The 13,905-nt window shown below is 46.8% G+C and overlaps 1 protein-coding gene across 6 annotated transcripts in view; it reads right to left on the reverse strand.

The window, feature by feature from the left end:
- SLC9A8 (solute carrier family 9 member A8) overlaps nucleotides 1–13,905 on the reverse strand; it is a 69,351-nt gene that overhangs the window by 16,853 nt on the left and 38,593 nt on the right. For all 6 annotated transcript variants that reach the window (XM_045444267.1, XM_045444266.1, XM_045444268.1 and 3 more), the window contains 3 exons: nucleotides 13,589–13,732; nucleotides 7,814–7,952; nucleotides 6,249–6,354 (listed from right to left, as the gene is read on the reverse strand). In XM_045444267.1, the coding sequence (XP_045300223.1) occupies nucleotides 6,249–6,354; nucleotides 7,814–7,952; nucleotides 13,589–13,732 (389 nt within the window). The remainder of the gene's footprint in view (nucleotides 1–6,248; nucleotides 6,355–7,813; nucleotides 7,953–13,588; nucleotides 13,733–13,905) is intronic.

The following is a 13,905-nucleotide window of genomic DNA, read 5'->3' on the forward strand; positions in this document are numbered from 1 at the left end:
CTGCTTCGAGAAGGGTTATCAACTCACTGGCAAAGCTGAGACCTTGCAGTGCTCACCTTGAAGTAAAGGTCAGCCCCAGAGGAGCCCGAGTCACGTATGGGTTGTGACACGAGCGGCCTTCCACCGGCATTGTTGTCCCACCCACAGAGGTCATCACCACCCGCTGGAATCCCAACATTAAATGACAACTCCAAGAAAGCCAAAGGCTCTAGGAAGTCAGACGTGACAGCAGAATGTGGGAGCTGCCTTGGGACTGAATGCTAGCACCCGCTGCCAGAGCCCCAGGGACCTTTCCTGCCCACCCTCGGGCCCGTCCTGCCTCAGTGCTCTGCAGCAAGGGGACAAGCATAGCCCAGAAGGGGTCTGGCTGGCTTGCTCAGTCTGGCACCCTAGGCCAGGGTTTGGAAACAGAATCTCTAGGGGCCAGACAATAAAAATAAAAATAAAAATAAAAAAAGGGTGACCAGCACGTGGGCGAAGAAGACACAAGCCCACCTACAAAGTTCTGATGGCAGCCCTGTGGGTGGGGGGCCTAAGTGCTGACCAGTCTCCCTTCTGGCTTTTTGAGAAATGCCAGAAATCTGTTTCTTATGGGAAATCTCCCAGCTTCTAATGACGACAACCAACTCAAATATTAACTTTTCCGTATAGATAAACAAACCCCATCTGGAGGCTGAATTTGGACCATATGAAAATGAGCCCTCTGTCCAATGCAAGAGTGAACAGCCAGCCACCGCCTTTACCCCGGGCTAGTCTGAGGTGGGGACATCTCTCGAGTTCTGGGGAAAGGGAAGAGTCAGCGTCAGCAGAGGGTGCAAAAGCCCAGGGGCAGCTCAAGTGTCTGCCCTGAGTGCTCCCTAAGCGCAGGTAGCTTTTCCGCCACCCAGACCACCTTCATCCCCTGCAGGTGCCCTCCACACATGCTGTAAAAACACCACGGGGAAAATGGCGCCAATGGGCTCACTTATAGAGACAAAGGGCCTGGGTATTTTAAAAAATGCCCCTGGGGCGCCTGGGTGGCTAGGTCAGTTGAGCATTGACTTTGGCTCAGGTCATAATCTCGCGGTCTGTGAGTTCGAGCCCCGTGTCGGGCTCTGCGCTGACAGCTTAGATTCTGTGTCTCCCTCTCTCTTTGCCCCTCCCCTGCTCACGCTGTCTCTCTCTCTCAAAAATAAACATTAAAAAAAAAAAATGCCCTGTAAGAATTTCTGACACGTGTACTTCTTCTAGAAGGCAAAATCATTTAAGGATGTAAATAACAGTGCAGTAAAAAGGTCAGCTTCTTGGAATGAAGGAAAGAAGGAAGGAAAGGGGGAGGGAGGGAGAGGGGAAATCTATTTCTAGTCTCAGTTAAACCCACTATTTTAAACATAATGAAGAATGGTGACGAATAGAGATTCAAGTCCAAAGGCAGAAGGTGAAATATGTCATGTGGTACGACTTCCAGTGTACTGTGCCTTACTGTAGGTAAAATATGATGAACTTCCTGAAGTCTGGATCAGACCATAGTCAGTTTTCTTTGCTAATTACCTCAAAATAAACATAGTTTGCGTTACAACATCCAGACTCCAAGGTACAGAGTAAAACAAGAGAATCTCCATTCACATCACCTCGCCTAGAGAGGTAACTACTGTTAACAGTTCCCTATACAGATTGCCAGTTCTTTTCCTATGCCATTATAAAGCTTATCTATCTTTAAAAAGCAATAAATAGGATTGCATCAGGTACACGGCATGTATCACCAGCAGAGGGGTCTTTAAAAGGCCTCCCGACACTGGCCTGCCTCTGCACATATAACAGAATCCCCCCCCGCGGGCTGGGGTCCTTACCCCTGTGCCTCAGCCTGCTCTTCCTGGAGGGCGTCAAGTTCCCTCATGTTGATCTGGGACACTCAGCACTGCTCAGCATTCCTGCCCCAGACCCTTCCTTGGCTGACTCCCTTCTCACCATGCAGGTCTTAGCTTGGGTGCCACCTGTTTGAGGAGACCTTCCTGATCCCCTACGGCATGATGTGTCTCCCCCCCCACGCCACCATTACATGGCTCTGATTTCTCTCCTTCTTGTCACTTCTCACTACCTGAAGTTACCGTATGGGTTTACGAAAGAACTGTCTTTCTTGTGCTCTTGTCTTGCTGACTACTGCATCCCCAGTACCAAGGACAGTTCTCGGCACAGGATTGGCATTTAATAAGTATTTGTAGAAAGGATGAATACACGGTGTTCCAATTTTCTTTCTTAAAATTTAACAATACATCTTGGAGTTCTGTCTGTGGCAGCACAAATAGGTCAAATTCATTTATTCAGCGGCTGCACAGGATTCCATTTTGAGAACGGACCCAAACTTCCTTAATTTCCTATGACTGATGAACATTTGGTTGCTTCCAACACACAAATGTTCTCTCTCACAGGTAGTGCTGCAAAGGAATTCCCTGGATATGCACCTGTGCATGTGAGGGCTGCACAACACATTCCACCTTTGGCCCACATCTTCCCAACCTTTTGCAGAACGTGTTACGTCCTGGTCAATTTTGCAAGCTCATCCTTCAACCCCAAAAGTTCCATCCTCTGTGATCCATCATGACAGAGTGTCGTTCTGCCCCAATCCCCCTCCCTCACCCGCAGCTGGTTAAACTGACAAAGGTGGGGGTCTATTCATCCTTCAGTCCTTAGAGGGTAAAGTGGCCCTCAAAACTGGCCTAAATGAATAGCATAACTAACACTGATAGAATTAAAACAAAGATTCTGAGAATAGCTAACACTAACTCATAATTAGGGGGACTATTTAATTGGCTGTTGAAACCAGGATATTTTTGAGAGTGATTAATTTACATGTTAGGGACACCAGGATGTGCAGTCACCCTATTAATAACACACACTGATGCCCTCGGTCAGGATTTTTCCTTGCATCGCTCCCTTTAATCCTCACCACAAGCCTCGGGGTGGCCCCATTTCATGAGGAGGAAGTGGATGCTCAGAGTGGTTACATGGGCCGTGTGAGGTTACACAGCTAACGAGAGGCGGGGCTGGGATTCATACCCAGGTCTGTCTGGTGTCCTTAGCCGCTGTGTTCCAAACACGTGATTTAGGTGTGTGATTTGGAGGCAGCATCCTGCTCCGTGTTCTTGGCAACTGCTCGCTCAAGCCTTTGTGACAGGGAAAGCACAGTGTGGAAAGGAAGGAGGGACAGCAAACATCACCTTTCCTGATGTACTCCTTTTCCGACGGACTAGAAGGTCCTCACAACACATCAGGGCCATCCTAGCCTTCTCTGAAAACCCTGTGTGACAGATATCCCGAAGACTAACGTGGGCACGGCCAGGCCAACTGTCGAGAGGTGGCCGTGTGTGCTCTTGGCTTGCACGTGCTGTCTTCGGCCCTACTGGCGTGTGCAGCCAAGGTCCTCAAAGAAACAAAACCCTAGTCACAGAACTCACACTGCCTCTCTGGAAACAAGAAACACACTCCTCTGTTTTAATCACAAATTCCAAACAGAGGCATGAAATTTATCTTTGCCAGCAGGTACTCAATGTTCATCTCAAAGGGGTGGGGAGCAATTTAGAAAAACAGAGGTAAAAATAGCCAGGCTACAGCCAATGACTCACAGGTAATGTTTATGTAAGTGCCAAAATTCAGGAAAGAGAAGAGAAGGAACTTGATGGCAGATACTGAGACAAAATTATCCAAGAGAACTGGCTTGGGCACAAATCAAATTAAAAACAAACAAACAAACAAACAAACAAACAAACCAACCAACCCCATGAGGTTTACAAAGAGTTCTCCATTGAAAATGGCCAGAGTCCTCTCTGCGTCCTCCTTGGCAAGATCTGCTCACAGAGTTTCCACGTGTAATTCCAGAGAGTGATCTGTGGGGAGAATTCTGCTCAACAGTCATTAAAAACCACTGGGGACTTCCACTTTGCCCATGAAGAAATAACTGCTGTGAAAACTGCCGTCCTGCCATAAACAACTAGAAGATCTGATAAAAGATATGAAACGAAACTGTCTTCTGGCATTGGGCACTACGGGGTAGGACTGTCAGAAGGGGAACATTACTGACAGGGAAACAGACAAAATGGCCATTCCTGCTCCAGGCCCCAGCCCACTTTACTGCCCTGACATAATTTCCAGGCTGAGACTCGGGGAGGGGAACTCCAAATTGAGCCCAGCACAGTCAGTGTAGCTGAGAAGAGGGGGACCCGAAGCAGCCAGGATACCCGAGAGGAGGGGCTCCACAGAAAGAGAGCTCCAGAGAACTGCAAGAGTGGCCCCCTGAATCCTGGACTGCTAAAAGCAATAGGCCAACAAACCTGAAGGAGACATAAGGCTGGCAAGGTTGCGTTCCTGCAGGCCAGAGTGGGGCGGCCTTGTAATACATGAGACAGGAGGCAGAGTCCTCAGAAGGGCACTGCATTACTTCCTAGTGCTAGTCTGGACCTGCTGACAAAGTTTAAAAGTAAACTTCAAAAGGATTATATGGATTCCAAGAAACTTAGAGACACGGCAGAAGAAAATCCAGAACTCTATGAAGAATACGAGAAAATCTAGTAGTCAACGACATAATAAAGTTTACAATGACCGGCATTCAATACAAAATTAATAGGCAAGCAAAGAGCAGGAAAATATGACTTAGAGGCAGAAGAAAAGTTAACTGACAGAAAGAGTTCTAGAATGGCCAGAGAGGATGGAACTGGCAAACAAGGACATTACAGCAGCTCTTATAAATGTACTCCACGGGGCGCCTGGTGGCTCAGTCGGTTAAGCGTCCGACTTCGGCTCAGGTCACGATCTCACGGTTCGTGAGTTTGAGGCCCACGTTGGGCTCTGTGCTAATAGCTTGGAGCCTGGAACCTTCTTCGGACTCTGTGTCTCCCTCTCTCTCTGCCCCTCCTCCACTCACACTCTGTCTCTCTCTCTCAAAAATAAACATTAAAAATTTTTTAAATAAATAAATGTATTCCATATACTCAAGAATGTAGAGACAATCATGAACGTGAGGAGAGAAATCAATGATATAAAAATGACCCAAAGGGGACTTCTGTAAGATGAATAACACAATATTTGAAATGAAAGATACACTGGATGGGACCGACAGGATAATGGGCAGGCAGAAGATCCAAACCACAAAGACACAGAAACAGAAACTGGCCGAAGCAAAGTAAAGCTTAGAAAGAAAAAAAGAAAAAGATTGAAAAAAATTAGAAAAGCAAAGTGTATTATGGGATGACAGCATGTTGTCTATCATAATTTAAGTAACTGGGCTCCCAACAGGGGAAGAGATGGGAGAATAGAAGGAAGTCATTTAAAGGAATGGGTAAAAATTTACCAAATTTGGTGAAGAGCTATAACCTCATAAACTATAAACCCAAGAAGCTCCATGAACCCCAAGCAGAATAGAAAGAGGATTACTCCAAAACACATCAGAATCAAGTTGCCGCACACATATCTGAATGGCTAAACTTTTAAACATCAGAGTGAGTGTTGATGAGGACGTGAAACAACTGGAACTCTCTCTTAACATTCTGGTGGGGATGCCAAATGGTCCCATCGTTCTGGAAAACACTTGGCAGTCTCTAATAACATAAAATATGTACTTATTATATGACCCAGCGACCCCACCCTTAGGTATTTATCCAAGATACTTGAAAATAGGCACAAATATTCATAGCTATAAAATCTGAAAAAACCCAGATGTCCTTCAAATGGCGAATGGATAAAATGTGGTGCTGTAAGAATGTATATATAAACTACTGATACATGCCAAAACATGGATGTCTCTCAGCATTATGATGACGGAAAGAAAGGAGACACAAAAGTCTACGTACCACATGATTTCATTTGTACGGCATTCTAGAAAAGGCAAAACTGCAATGATAGAATATAGCACATCAGTGGGCACCAGGGGCTAGGGCCGGGCTAGAGGATTCACTGCCCTTGGCAGGCTGACCCCCTCCTTTGAGTGAAGGCCCCTCGGAGGCCTTGTTCTGGGAGAGCAGCAGCACTGGAAGTGATATTCCGGTCTCCGCTACAGGACGGTGGGTGAAGACAAAGTGTGACCATGACACTGAGCCCCTGAATCCAGCCAGGTCTGAATTCAGAGGTGTCCTTACAGGGCTGGTAAATCCCCTTTATTGCTTAAGCTCTTCTGAGTTGTGACTGTCTCTTGGGATTGAAAGTGACCCCACTGACATAACCTCTTTCACCAGGCAGGACCGCCGCCAACCCCAGCATTTCATGTTTCTGTCACTTACCCGAGAGCGAGATTCCTTCAGCGAGCCCATAAGGAAGATAAGCAAAGATGATCATCATGCCAAACTCCAAGGAAGGCGTTTTCCTCAAGTCAATATGCTTTAGCACGTAAATAATAGTCGTCAAGGAAAAAGAACCAAGGGACAGTTGACGGGAGATGTAGAAAAGTCACAAAACCGCTGCCTTCCAAATACATACGGTAAACAACGAACACAAGAGTTCGGGACATTCCAAGGTAACACATGAAAACCTGTCATTATGGATTTTTTTTTTCTTCTTTGCAGGGAGACTGTTGTTTTACGAAAGGGACGCTGACAAAACACTAAGAGCTGTAAATTCCTAAGACAAATGGTGGGGGAAAAATTAAAATCAACCTAAGTCAACGTGTTTAAAAAATGCTGACTCGGAAGGCTGGCAGTATGCTGGGGCTGCGGGGGCAGAGCTGGGGCCGCAGCCAGACTGAGGACAGCCCACAATGGCAGGTCCCTTCCAGGGCCGAGTCACCCTTTCACCCCTCCTCCAACATCAGAGGAGACCGCTAACGGGGTGCCCAGAACTCCAGGGTAGAAGGCCCCGCAGAAGGACCCTCCTTCCTATTCCTGGAGACTTCTAAACTCACGCCCTTGTGGAAGGAGAATCTTCTCTGTATTCAAATACAGCCCACGTGCCTATGCTGGGCTCACAGCACCCATCTACTTGGCTCCATCACAGCCGATGCTTCCCGCCCCCCTGTCCCCCGAGAGGAATATGGAGGAAAACGCTGAACTAGAAACAGGTTCTCCTTTCCATCCCGTTTATTGGTACAATATGAGACGCTGTCAGCCAACAATAGAGCCTTTAGACTTCTGGACAAAGGAGGTGAAGGCAAAATTCAACAGGACGGCAGACAAGCATGGCTGTCACAGGCAGGGGTGGCTCTCCCGGCCATCTGTGGAACAAACTGCTCGTGGACGAGGGCCAGGCGGCCAACTCCCTGAGACACAGGCTTAGGCTCCCACAGAAATGGTCTGGTGCCTGTTCCTATTTTAAACAGGACAAATTTTCTACAGCAATGAAGGTGTCATTGGCCTTAACGAGCCTTTTCCTCCTCCGGCTGGAAAAGCTTATGGGCTGTTAAACAATGCAATCAGTGCGAATAACTTGGATGGAGCTCATTTTAAAAGTCTCTTTTCTGGTCTTCCAGATAAACACTTTCAGTGGGGTAAAGACTTAGTCAAGCTGGTATTTTCAGAGGAAATTAATTTCCAGTTCTCTGAATGTGAAAAGTGAGGCAGTAGAAACTGAAAATCTTCTGAACTGAGAAGCTCCCCTGAAATCAGATCCAACTGAGATCTGACGCTTTGAACAGTGATGTCCTAAATCTTAACATGTTAAATCTAAAAATCCTTGAGTTTCAATTAAAGTGATCCTCAAACCCAAACTAAATAAAGATCCTTCTTCAAACTCAACCTTAAGACTAAAACTGGCCCCCGGCCTCCATAAGGAAGGGGAGAAAATGCCTGAATGTAGATGAATGTAATTAAGAAAATCTTCTCGGCCACATGTGCTCATCATATTAAAAGGATATTAGTGCAGAGATTAAGCCAGTGAGGGTGCCGAGTGCTGCTGAGCCAAAGAACATTTTGAGGAAGTAGCCAAGGGCTTGTAAAAATGTTTGCCACCCACTGACATCTGACATATTTTTCCTTGTTAAACCTTCAGCTGTGCTAGGAAATAAAAGAAAAACAGGAAGAAGTTAAAATGTTATAGACAAAGTTATTAGAAGTTAACTAAAACTCAAAACTTGATTCTCGCTTAGGCGCTCATTCGCTCATTCCATCATTGGGTTGGGTCACTTATTTGTTCGCCTACTTTGTTGCAGGCATGGTGTTAGTTTCAGGGGGTTCAGAGATGAGAGAGCAGAGTCCCTGCCCTGGAAGGGCTCCTTCAGTCTGGTGAGGAAGACAAACAGGACGGGAACAAATGACCACTCGGGGAAGGGCACAGGGTGCAGAAACACAGGGTGGGCATCTAACTCAGCCTGGTGGTGGTCAAGGAAGGTTCCTCATGACACGTGAGCCAGGTTTAGAGTTAGAAAAAATAAGAGTTAACAGGTGAAGAAATGAGGGAAAGTGCCCGGGGCCGAGGGAATAGCATGTGCAGAGGCAAGGAGCCCAAGAATGCACAGCACATTCCGGTAGCTTCAATTTCATAGATTAGCAGGGACAGAACACAGAAACGGGACAGGGGCAGGGGTGCCAGTGCAAAGAACAGCAGCAAGAGAAAAGGCAAGACCAGCAGCCACGGCGGACGTGTGAAAGGCTTTTGATGAACCAAGCTAAGGAGATGGTAGTTCATCCCAAAGGCACTAGGGAGCCATGGGCAGTGTTTCCAGTCTGGTGGTGGTGGTGGGGGGGGGGATCCTGGGGGGGGGGAATCCCGCTGGGGGGGGGAATCATTGAAGCCATGGCAGGAAATCAGATGAGAATGGGGTGACCTGGGAGGGCACCTGGGTGGCTCAGTGGGTTAACTGTCCGACTCCTGGCTTCAGCTCAGGTCATGATCTCACGGTTCATGAGTTCGAGCCCCGCGTCAGGCTCTGCGCTAACCGCTTGGGATTCTCTCTCCCTCTCTCTCTGTCCCTCTCTTGCTCAGGCTCTTTCTCTCTCTCTCAAAATAAATAAATGAACTTAAACTTAAATTACAAAAAAAAAAAAAAAAAAAAAAAAGAAGTGTCACTGGGTACAGGCTGAGAGAGTGGATTTAGGAGGCATTAGGGAGAATTAAAAGAACTTTCCTTTTAGGCTAACAGAACAAAGTAAAATGTCGGAAGCCATTAAATTCAATGAACGGTTTTCTCCCCAAAGGGAAAACCATCATACCATTACAAAGAAGTTATTCTGTCATTAAAGACCCTCCTCCTAACGGATTCTGCCCTTAGACTGCTCTCAAGCCCATCCGCTTCTCTCCTTCCGTCCCTTACCATCCTCCGTTCCGGGCCTCGTGCTCCATCACTCTGTCCAAACATCCTTGTCGTCCTAAGGGACCGACCCATTCTCCACTCACTGGCCTGGATGATCCCTTTAAAATACACAATCTGATCGGGTTACTGGCCGGTTCAAACCCAGCAACAGTTTCCTGCTGCTTTTCAGGAGGAAGGCCAGTCTGTCTACACATGAGCTGATTCCTCTGCCCTCATGACCCCATGTCCTCATTCAGAAAGGACCCCACTGTCATGGGCACCTCTCTGTAGGTCATCTTTCACTGTTCCCTGCCCCCAGCTAACTCCCCAGTTTGTTCCTCAGAACCGAGGGCCAGTGTCACTTCCTCAGGGCCAGCTGCCCTGACCCCTTCACATATTACAGGCTCTCCTGGTCCCTTACTTCTTCACAGCAAGTGCCAAAGTCATGAGTCATTCATGAAGCCCATGCCTGCATCCATCTCGTTCACTGCCACATATCCAGGGCCTAAGGCAGAGCCTAGCATACAAAGACACTCAGTAAATTTCTGCTGAATCCGTAAACAAAACAAAGAATTGTCAATAGAAATACTCAGTTTCATGAATCAGTGTTTCATGAGTTGCTATCATTTTAAAGTGGGATAATCTCTGATAAAAGGGTAGCTTGGTCAAATAACCTCAGGAAGTTTTCAGTAGTGATTCGCAGCACAGTGTAACATAACAAAGGTTCTGAAAACTCCTGCAAAAAAGGAATCTAACTTTTCTCGCACAAGTTTTCCAAAGGGACCTGAATGCACAACTCCCCCACCCCTTTCCTCCCCAGCAGACCACAGGTTAACACCCCACCTTGGGGAGTGCTGAGAGCCAGCAGGGGTTCTCACCGGGCAAGTGCTCACCCACAGTTCCCAAACGGATCTGCAGGCCACCCGCACACAGTGCCCGGCCCTGACCCCCATATAGTGGCCACGGCTGGTACGCTGGCTGGAGCCTTGCTTTCTGTTCATGCGGAGGCCCCACGGAAGTGACTCACTGGTGAGGTCACACCAAGGGTTGACAGGAGACCCAGGACAGAGGCCAACGATTTCTCAACATAAATGAAATTAGCATTTGGACTCTTTCCGACCTGGTAAATTTCTACATTTTGTTTTTCAGGTCCTTTTCTCACACTTTGAAGAATACGAGACAAGGCTGCTTCAGGATCCATTCTGTGAGCTTACGCTGTGGCCGGAGAGCGCAAGAAGGTTTCCTCCACAGCAATTATTGTAAGAATAAATCGTCATACTAACAAATCAAAGCTAAAAATAATTTAATTAAAATTAACGAAGGGGTGCCTGGGTGGCTCAGTCGGTTAAGCGTCCGTTTTTGGCTCAGGTCATGGTCTCGTGGTTCGTGGGTTCAAGCCCGGTGTTGGGTTCTGTGCTGACAGCTCAGAGCCTGCAGCCTGCTTCGCATTCTGTGTCTCCCTCTCTCTCTGCCCCTCCCTGTTCGCACTCTGTCTTTCTCTCAAAAATAAATATTAAAAAAAAATTTTTTAAAAACCCCCCGAAGAAGCAGAAGATAGCTTTCTGGAACTTTTGAAAGTGAAAACCTCAAAAAAGGGGGTAATTCATTCACATATTCAGCTGCAAAGATAAACGTGTCAGGTCACTTTGAAAGCAATCATTTGTGAAGCCCACTCTGAAACAAGACGTGATTCTACCCTATAACCAAGGAAAGCTGAAGCGGCCCTCTCCTGTACTGCTCCCCGACCCTCCCCTCTCTCTCCTCTTCAACCTGAATATGCCGACCGGCTCACGGACAACTTGGCTGAGAAGCCTCACTCGAACCCCTCAGCATGGCTGTCTCTCGTACTCAAGGCGCTGTGCTCACTTTTCCGTGAGCAGCTTTCCCCCACCTTGGATTGAGCTCCGTCCAGTCCAGCGGGTCTCTGAGTGACGTCTGGCACATGGAGGGCCCTCGCCAGACGCTGGGGGTGGACGGCCGGCCTTGAGCATGTTCCACCCCGGGCCGGATACCAGCAGTGGTGGGGGGGGGGGGGGGCGGGGGCTGGAAGCTACACACGCTTGTGGCGCACGGAGCCAGTTTTGGGAACTGCCATCACAGGCGATCTTGGCCTTCAAAAAAGCACTTTTCCAGGAAGAAACTTTGGCTAGTTACAGCGACTCCATCATTTCTCATTTTCAAAAGAAAATATCTTCTCATCTTTACCCTTCTGTCAAAGTCTTTAACAGAAAACCTTTAATCTTTTCTTTCACTCTTGGAAAAGCTCAGAAGAGATCCTCCTTCTGACAGATTTTTAAAAGCAAAATAAATTAGACATAAAGCAGCTGAGTTGAGCTCCCAATGTGTAAAAATAACTCATGATGTCACCTCCAATTTGGACAAAATACTTTATCACGAATGTTCAGTATGTGTAGTCAAGACACGGAACCAAAGTTAAAACCCAAAAGCTAAAAGGCTTTCAGAGTAGATCCTAAACAAGAAAAAAATATTGCCATCAGATTTTTTAAAGGTCTTATCTACAGCATGATGTCTGAGAATTTCCTAATAAAGCCATAGAAATTTTTGCCAAGAGAAATGTGAAAAAGCCAATAATGGGGGAACTTGCTAAACAGATCATAGTACATTTGTAGAAAGGAATACTCTGTAACAAGAAAAATGATGTTATGTGACATTATTTTTCAACTCTGCTCAGTGGAAAAGTTACAATACAGTATACGGGATATAAGCCCATCTCAATAAAATGTATGTATACTCCCACCAAATTGTTAACTGTAATTACCTCTGGGTAATAGTATCGCACGTAATCTCTCTCTCTGTGTTTTCTTTTATATAAAGAATAAAGGTATTACTTTCAGAATAACAAAAATATTTTAAAGTTTGTGTTTTTTTTGGTTTTGTTTAAGGTCTGCTAAGCACCTTTTGCAATTAATTAAGCAACATTTGAGAAAGTTCTTCCTGCAAAAGTAGGACAAAACTAGGACAAAGACATGAAACCGTGCCTGGGGGACAGGTGTAGAAGAGGAAAGGGTCTCACATTCACTGATGTCCAACGCTTTTCACGCAGGATTGTAGTTATTCAATCCTCAAATCTAACCTTGGGCTGGGGCATTATCACCCTCGCTTTACTGCTGAGACACATGTAGCTCAGAGAGAGTGGCTCAGGGTCGCACAGCTATCAGTGGCATCACTGGGGCTTGAACCCGGGTCAGCCTGATTCCAAACCCTGGGTTCCTTCCATTATAAAAATGTCATTTTATTCTAACGTAGAAGTTCTAAATGTAACCTCTAATAAAGCTTTCAAGAAAATGCTAACTACTACAGAGTGGTTGTGCTTAGCAAGGAATCCCTTAACAAAGGAAACAAGCCAGTGTTCAGATAACGGAGATTCTATTCTTGAGCGGAACACGGATGGACTCCTAAAATTCTCTTAGCTCGTCTGGGAAACACTGTCCAGGGCTGTTTTCTCCAACCGCTTTGTGCCTTCTCTGTTTTTGGTAAAACTGTTTGGGTCTCCTGCCGATACATGCTAATGAACGCCACAAAAGACAGAGTTCAAGAAAAACAGCCCTGAGTCCGATAAATGCATCTGAGACGGTCTTAAGTTCGTTTCATTTCTCTTTCTCAATGGCTTCTTGACATTTTATGATTCATCTATAATTTCTCAGGTCCTATCAACAAGGGCAGTAATGCCAATGAACATGTGAAAAAAATTTGCAGTTTCCCAGGTAGCTTTCACACAACAGCATCTCGAGGTGGGACACGCCTGTCAGTATCACTGGCTTATTTTACGGCTGTGAACCGGGAAGGTGACCTGCGACAGCTCCTAAGTGGGAGAGCAGGGCCTCCGTTTACTGCTTTCGTCTGCACCAAAGCTGTTCCAACACCCATCCCTCAACTGGCTGCTCCCTCATCCTGAGCTCGAGCCCCGCTCTGGGCTCCGAGCTCACAGTGAGGAGCTTGGGTGGATTTCTCTTTCCCCACCTCTCTCTGCCCCTCATGGGATTCTCTCTCTCTCTCTCTGCCCCCTTGCTCACTCGAGCCTTCTCTCTCTAAGACAAAACAAAACAAACTCCCAAAAGCCTAAGTTCTTGGGACTTACCCCAAAACAAATGAATCAGAAGCTGTGAGGGTGGGGCCTGGGAGTGCTCTGGCTAATAAGCACCCCCAGGGGTGCTGACAAGAAGGTGGACTTGAAACCACTGCTACAAGGTAGGTCCTAGAAGGCAGGCTCTCCTCGAATCAGCCGGGACCTTGACAGTTCTGCCGGGGGTGACAGGGCTTCTCAGGACAGAAGACAGAGAAGCGAGTGAACCCATCACCCAGACGACAAGGACTGCATGGAAATACCTGTCCCTTTGCTACAAGGACCTTCAGTGCCGTCCTTGAAGAAAGGACACTCACTTGGTCAGGACAATGGACACGGCGTCGTTGAGAATACTCTCTCCAAACACCAGCATGTTGAGCACTGGGTCCACATGAAGTGCATTGAAAATAGCAATAGTGGCCACTGGATCCACAGCAGAAATCAGGGAGCCAAATGCAAAGCTGCAAAGAAGAGAAAAAGAAGGGGTAATTCTGCAATGCTTGTCACATAGTCCACATATAAAACATCCAAGCCAAGACTGCATGTGGTCTAACATACTAATACACACTGGGGCTGAAGTAACTCCAGAAGGTGGTGTATTTTCCCCACTTGTAACATCTGCTGGTTGACACTG

Source organism: Leopardus geoffroyi, chromosome A3, assembly GCF_018350155.1.
Source record: "Leopardus geoffroyi isolate Oge1 chromosome A3, O.geoffroyi_Oge1_pat1.0, whole genome shotgun sequence".
NCBI lineage: Eukaryota > Metazoa > Chordata > Mammalia > Carnivora > Felidae > Leopardus > Leopardus geoffroyi.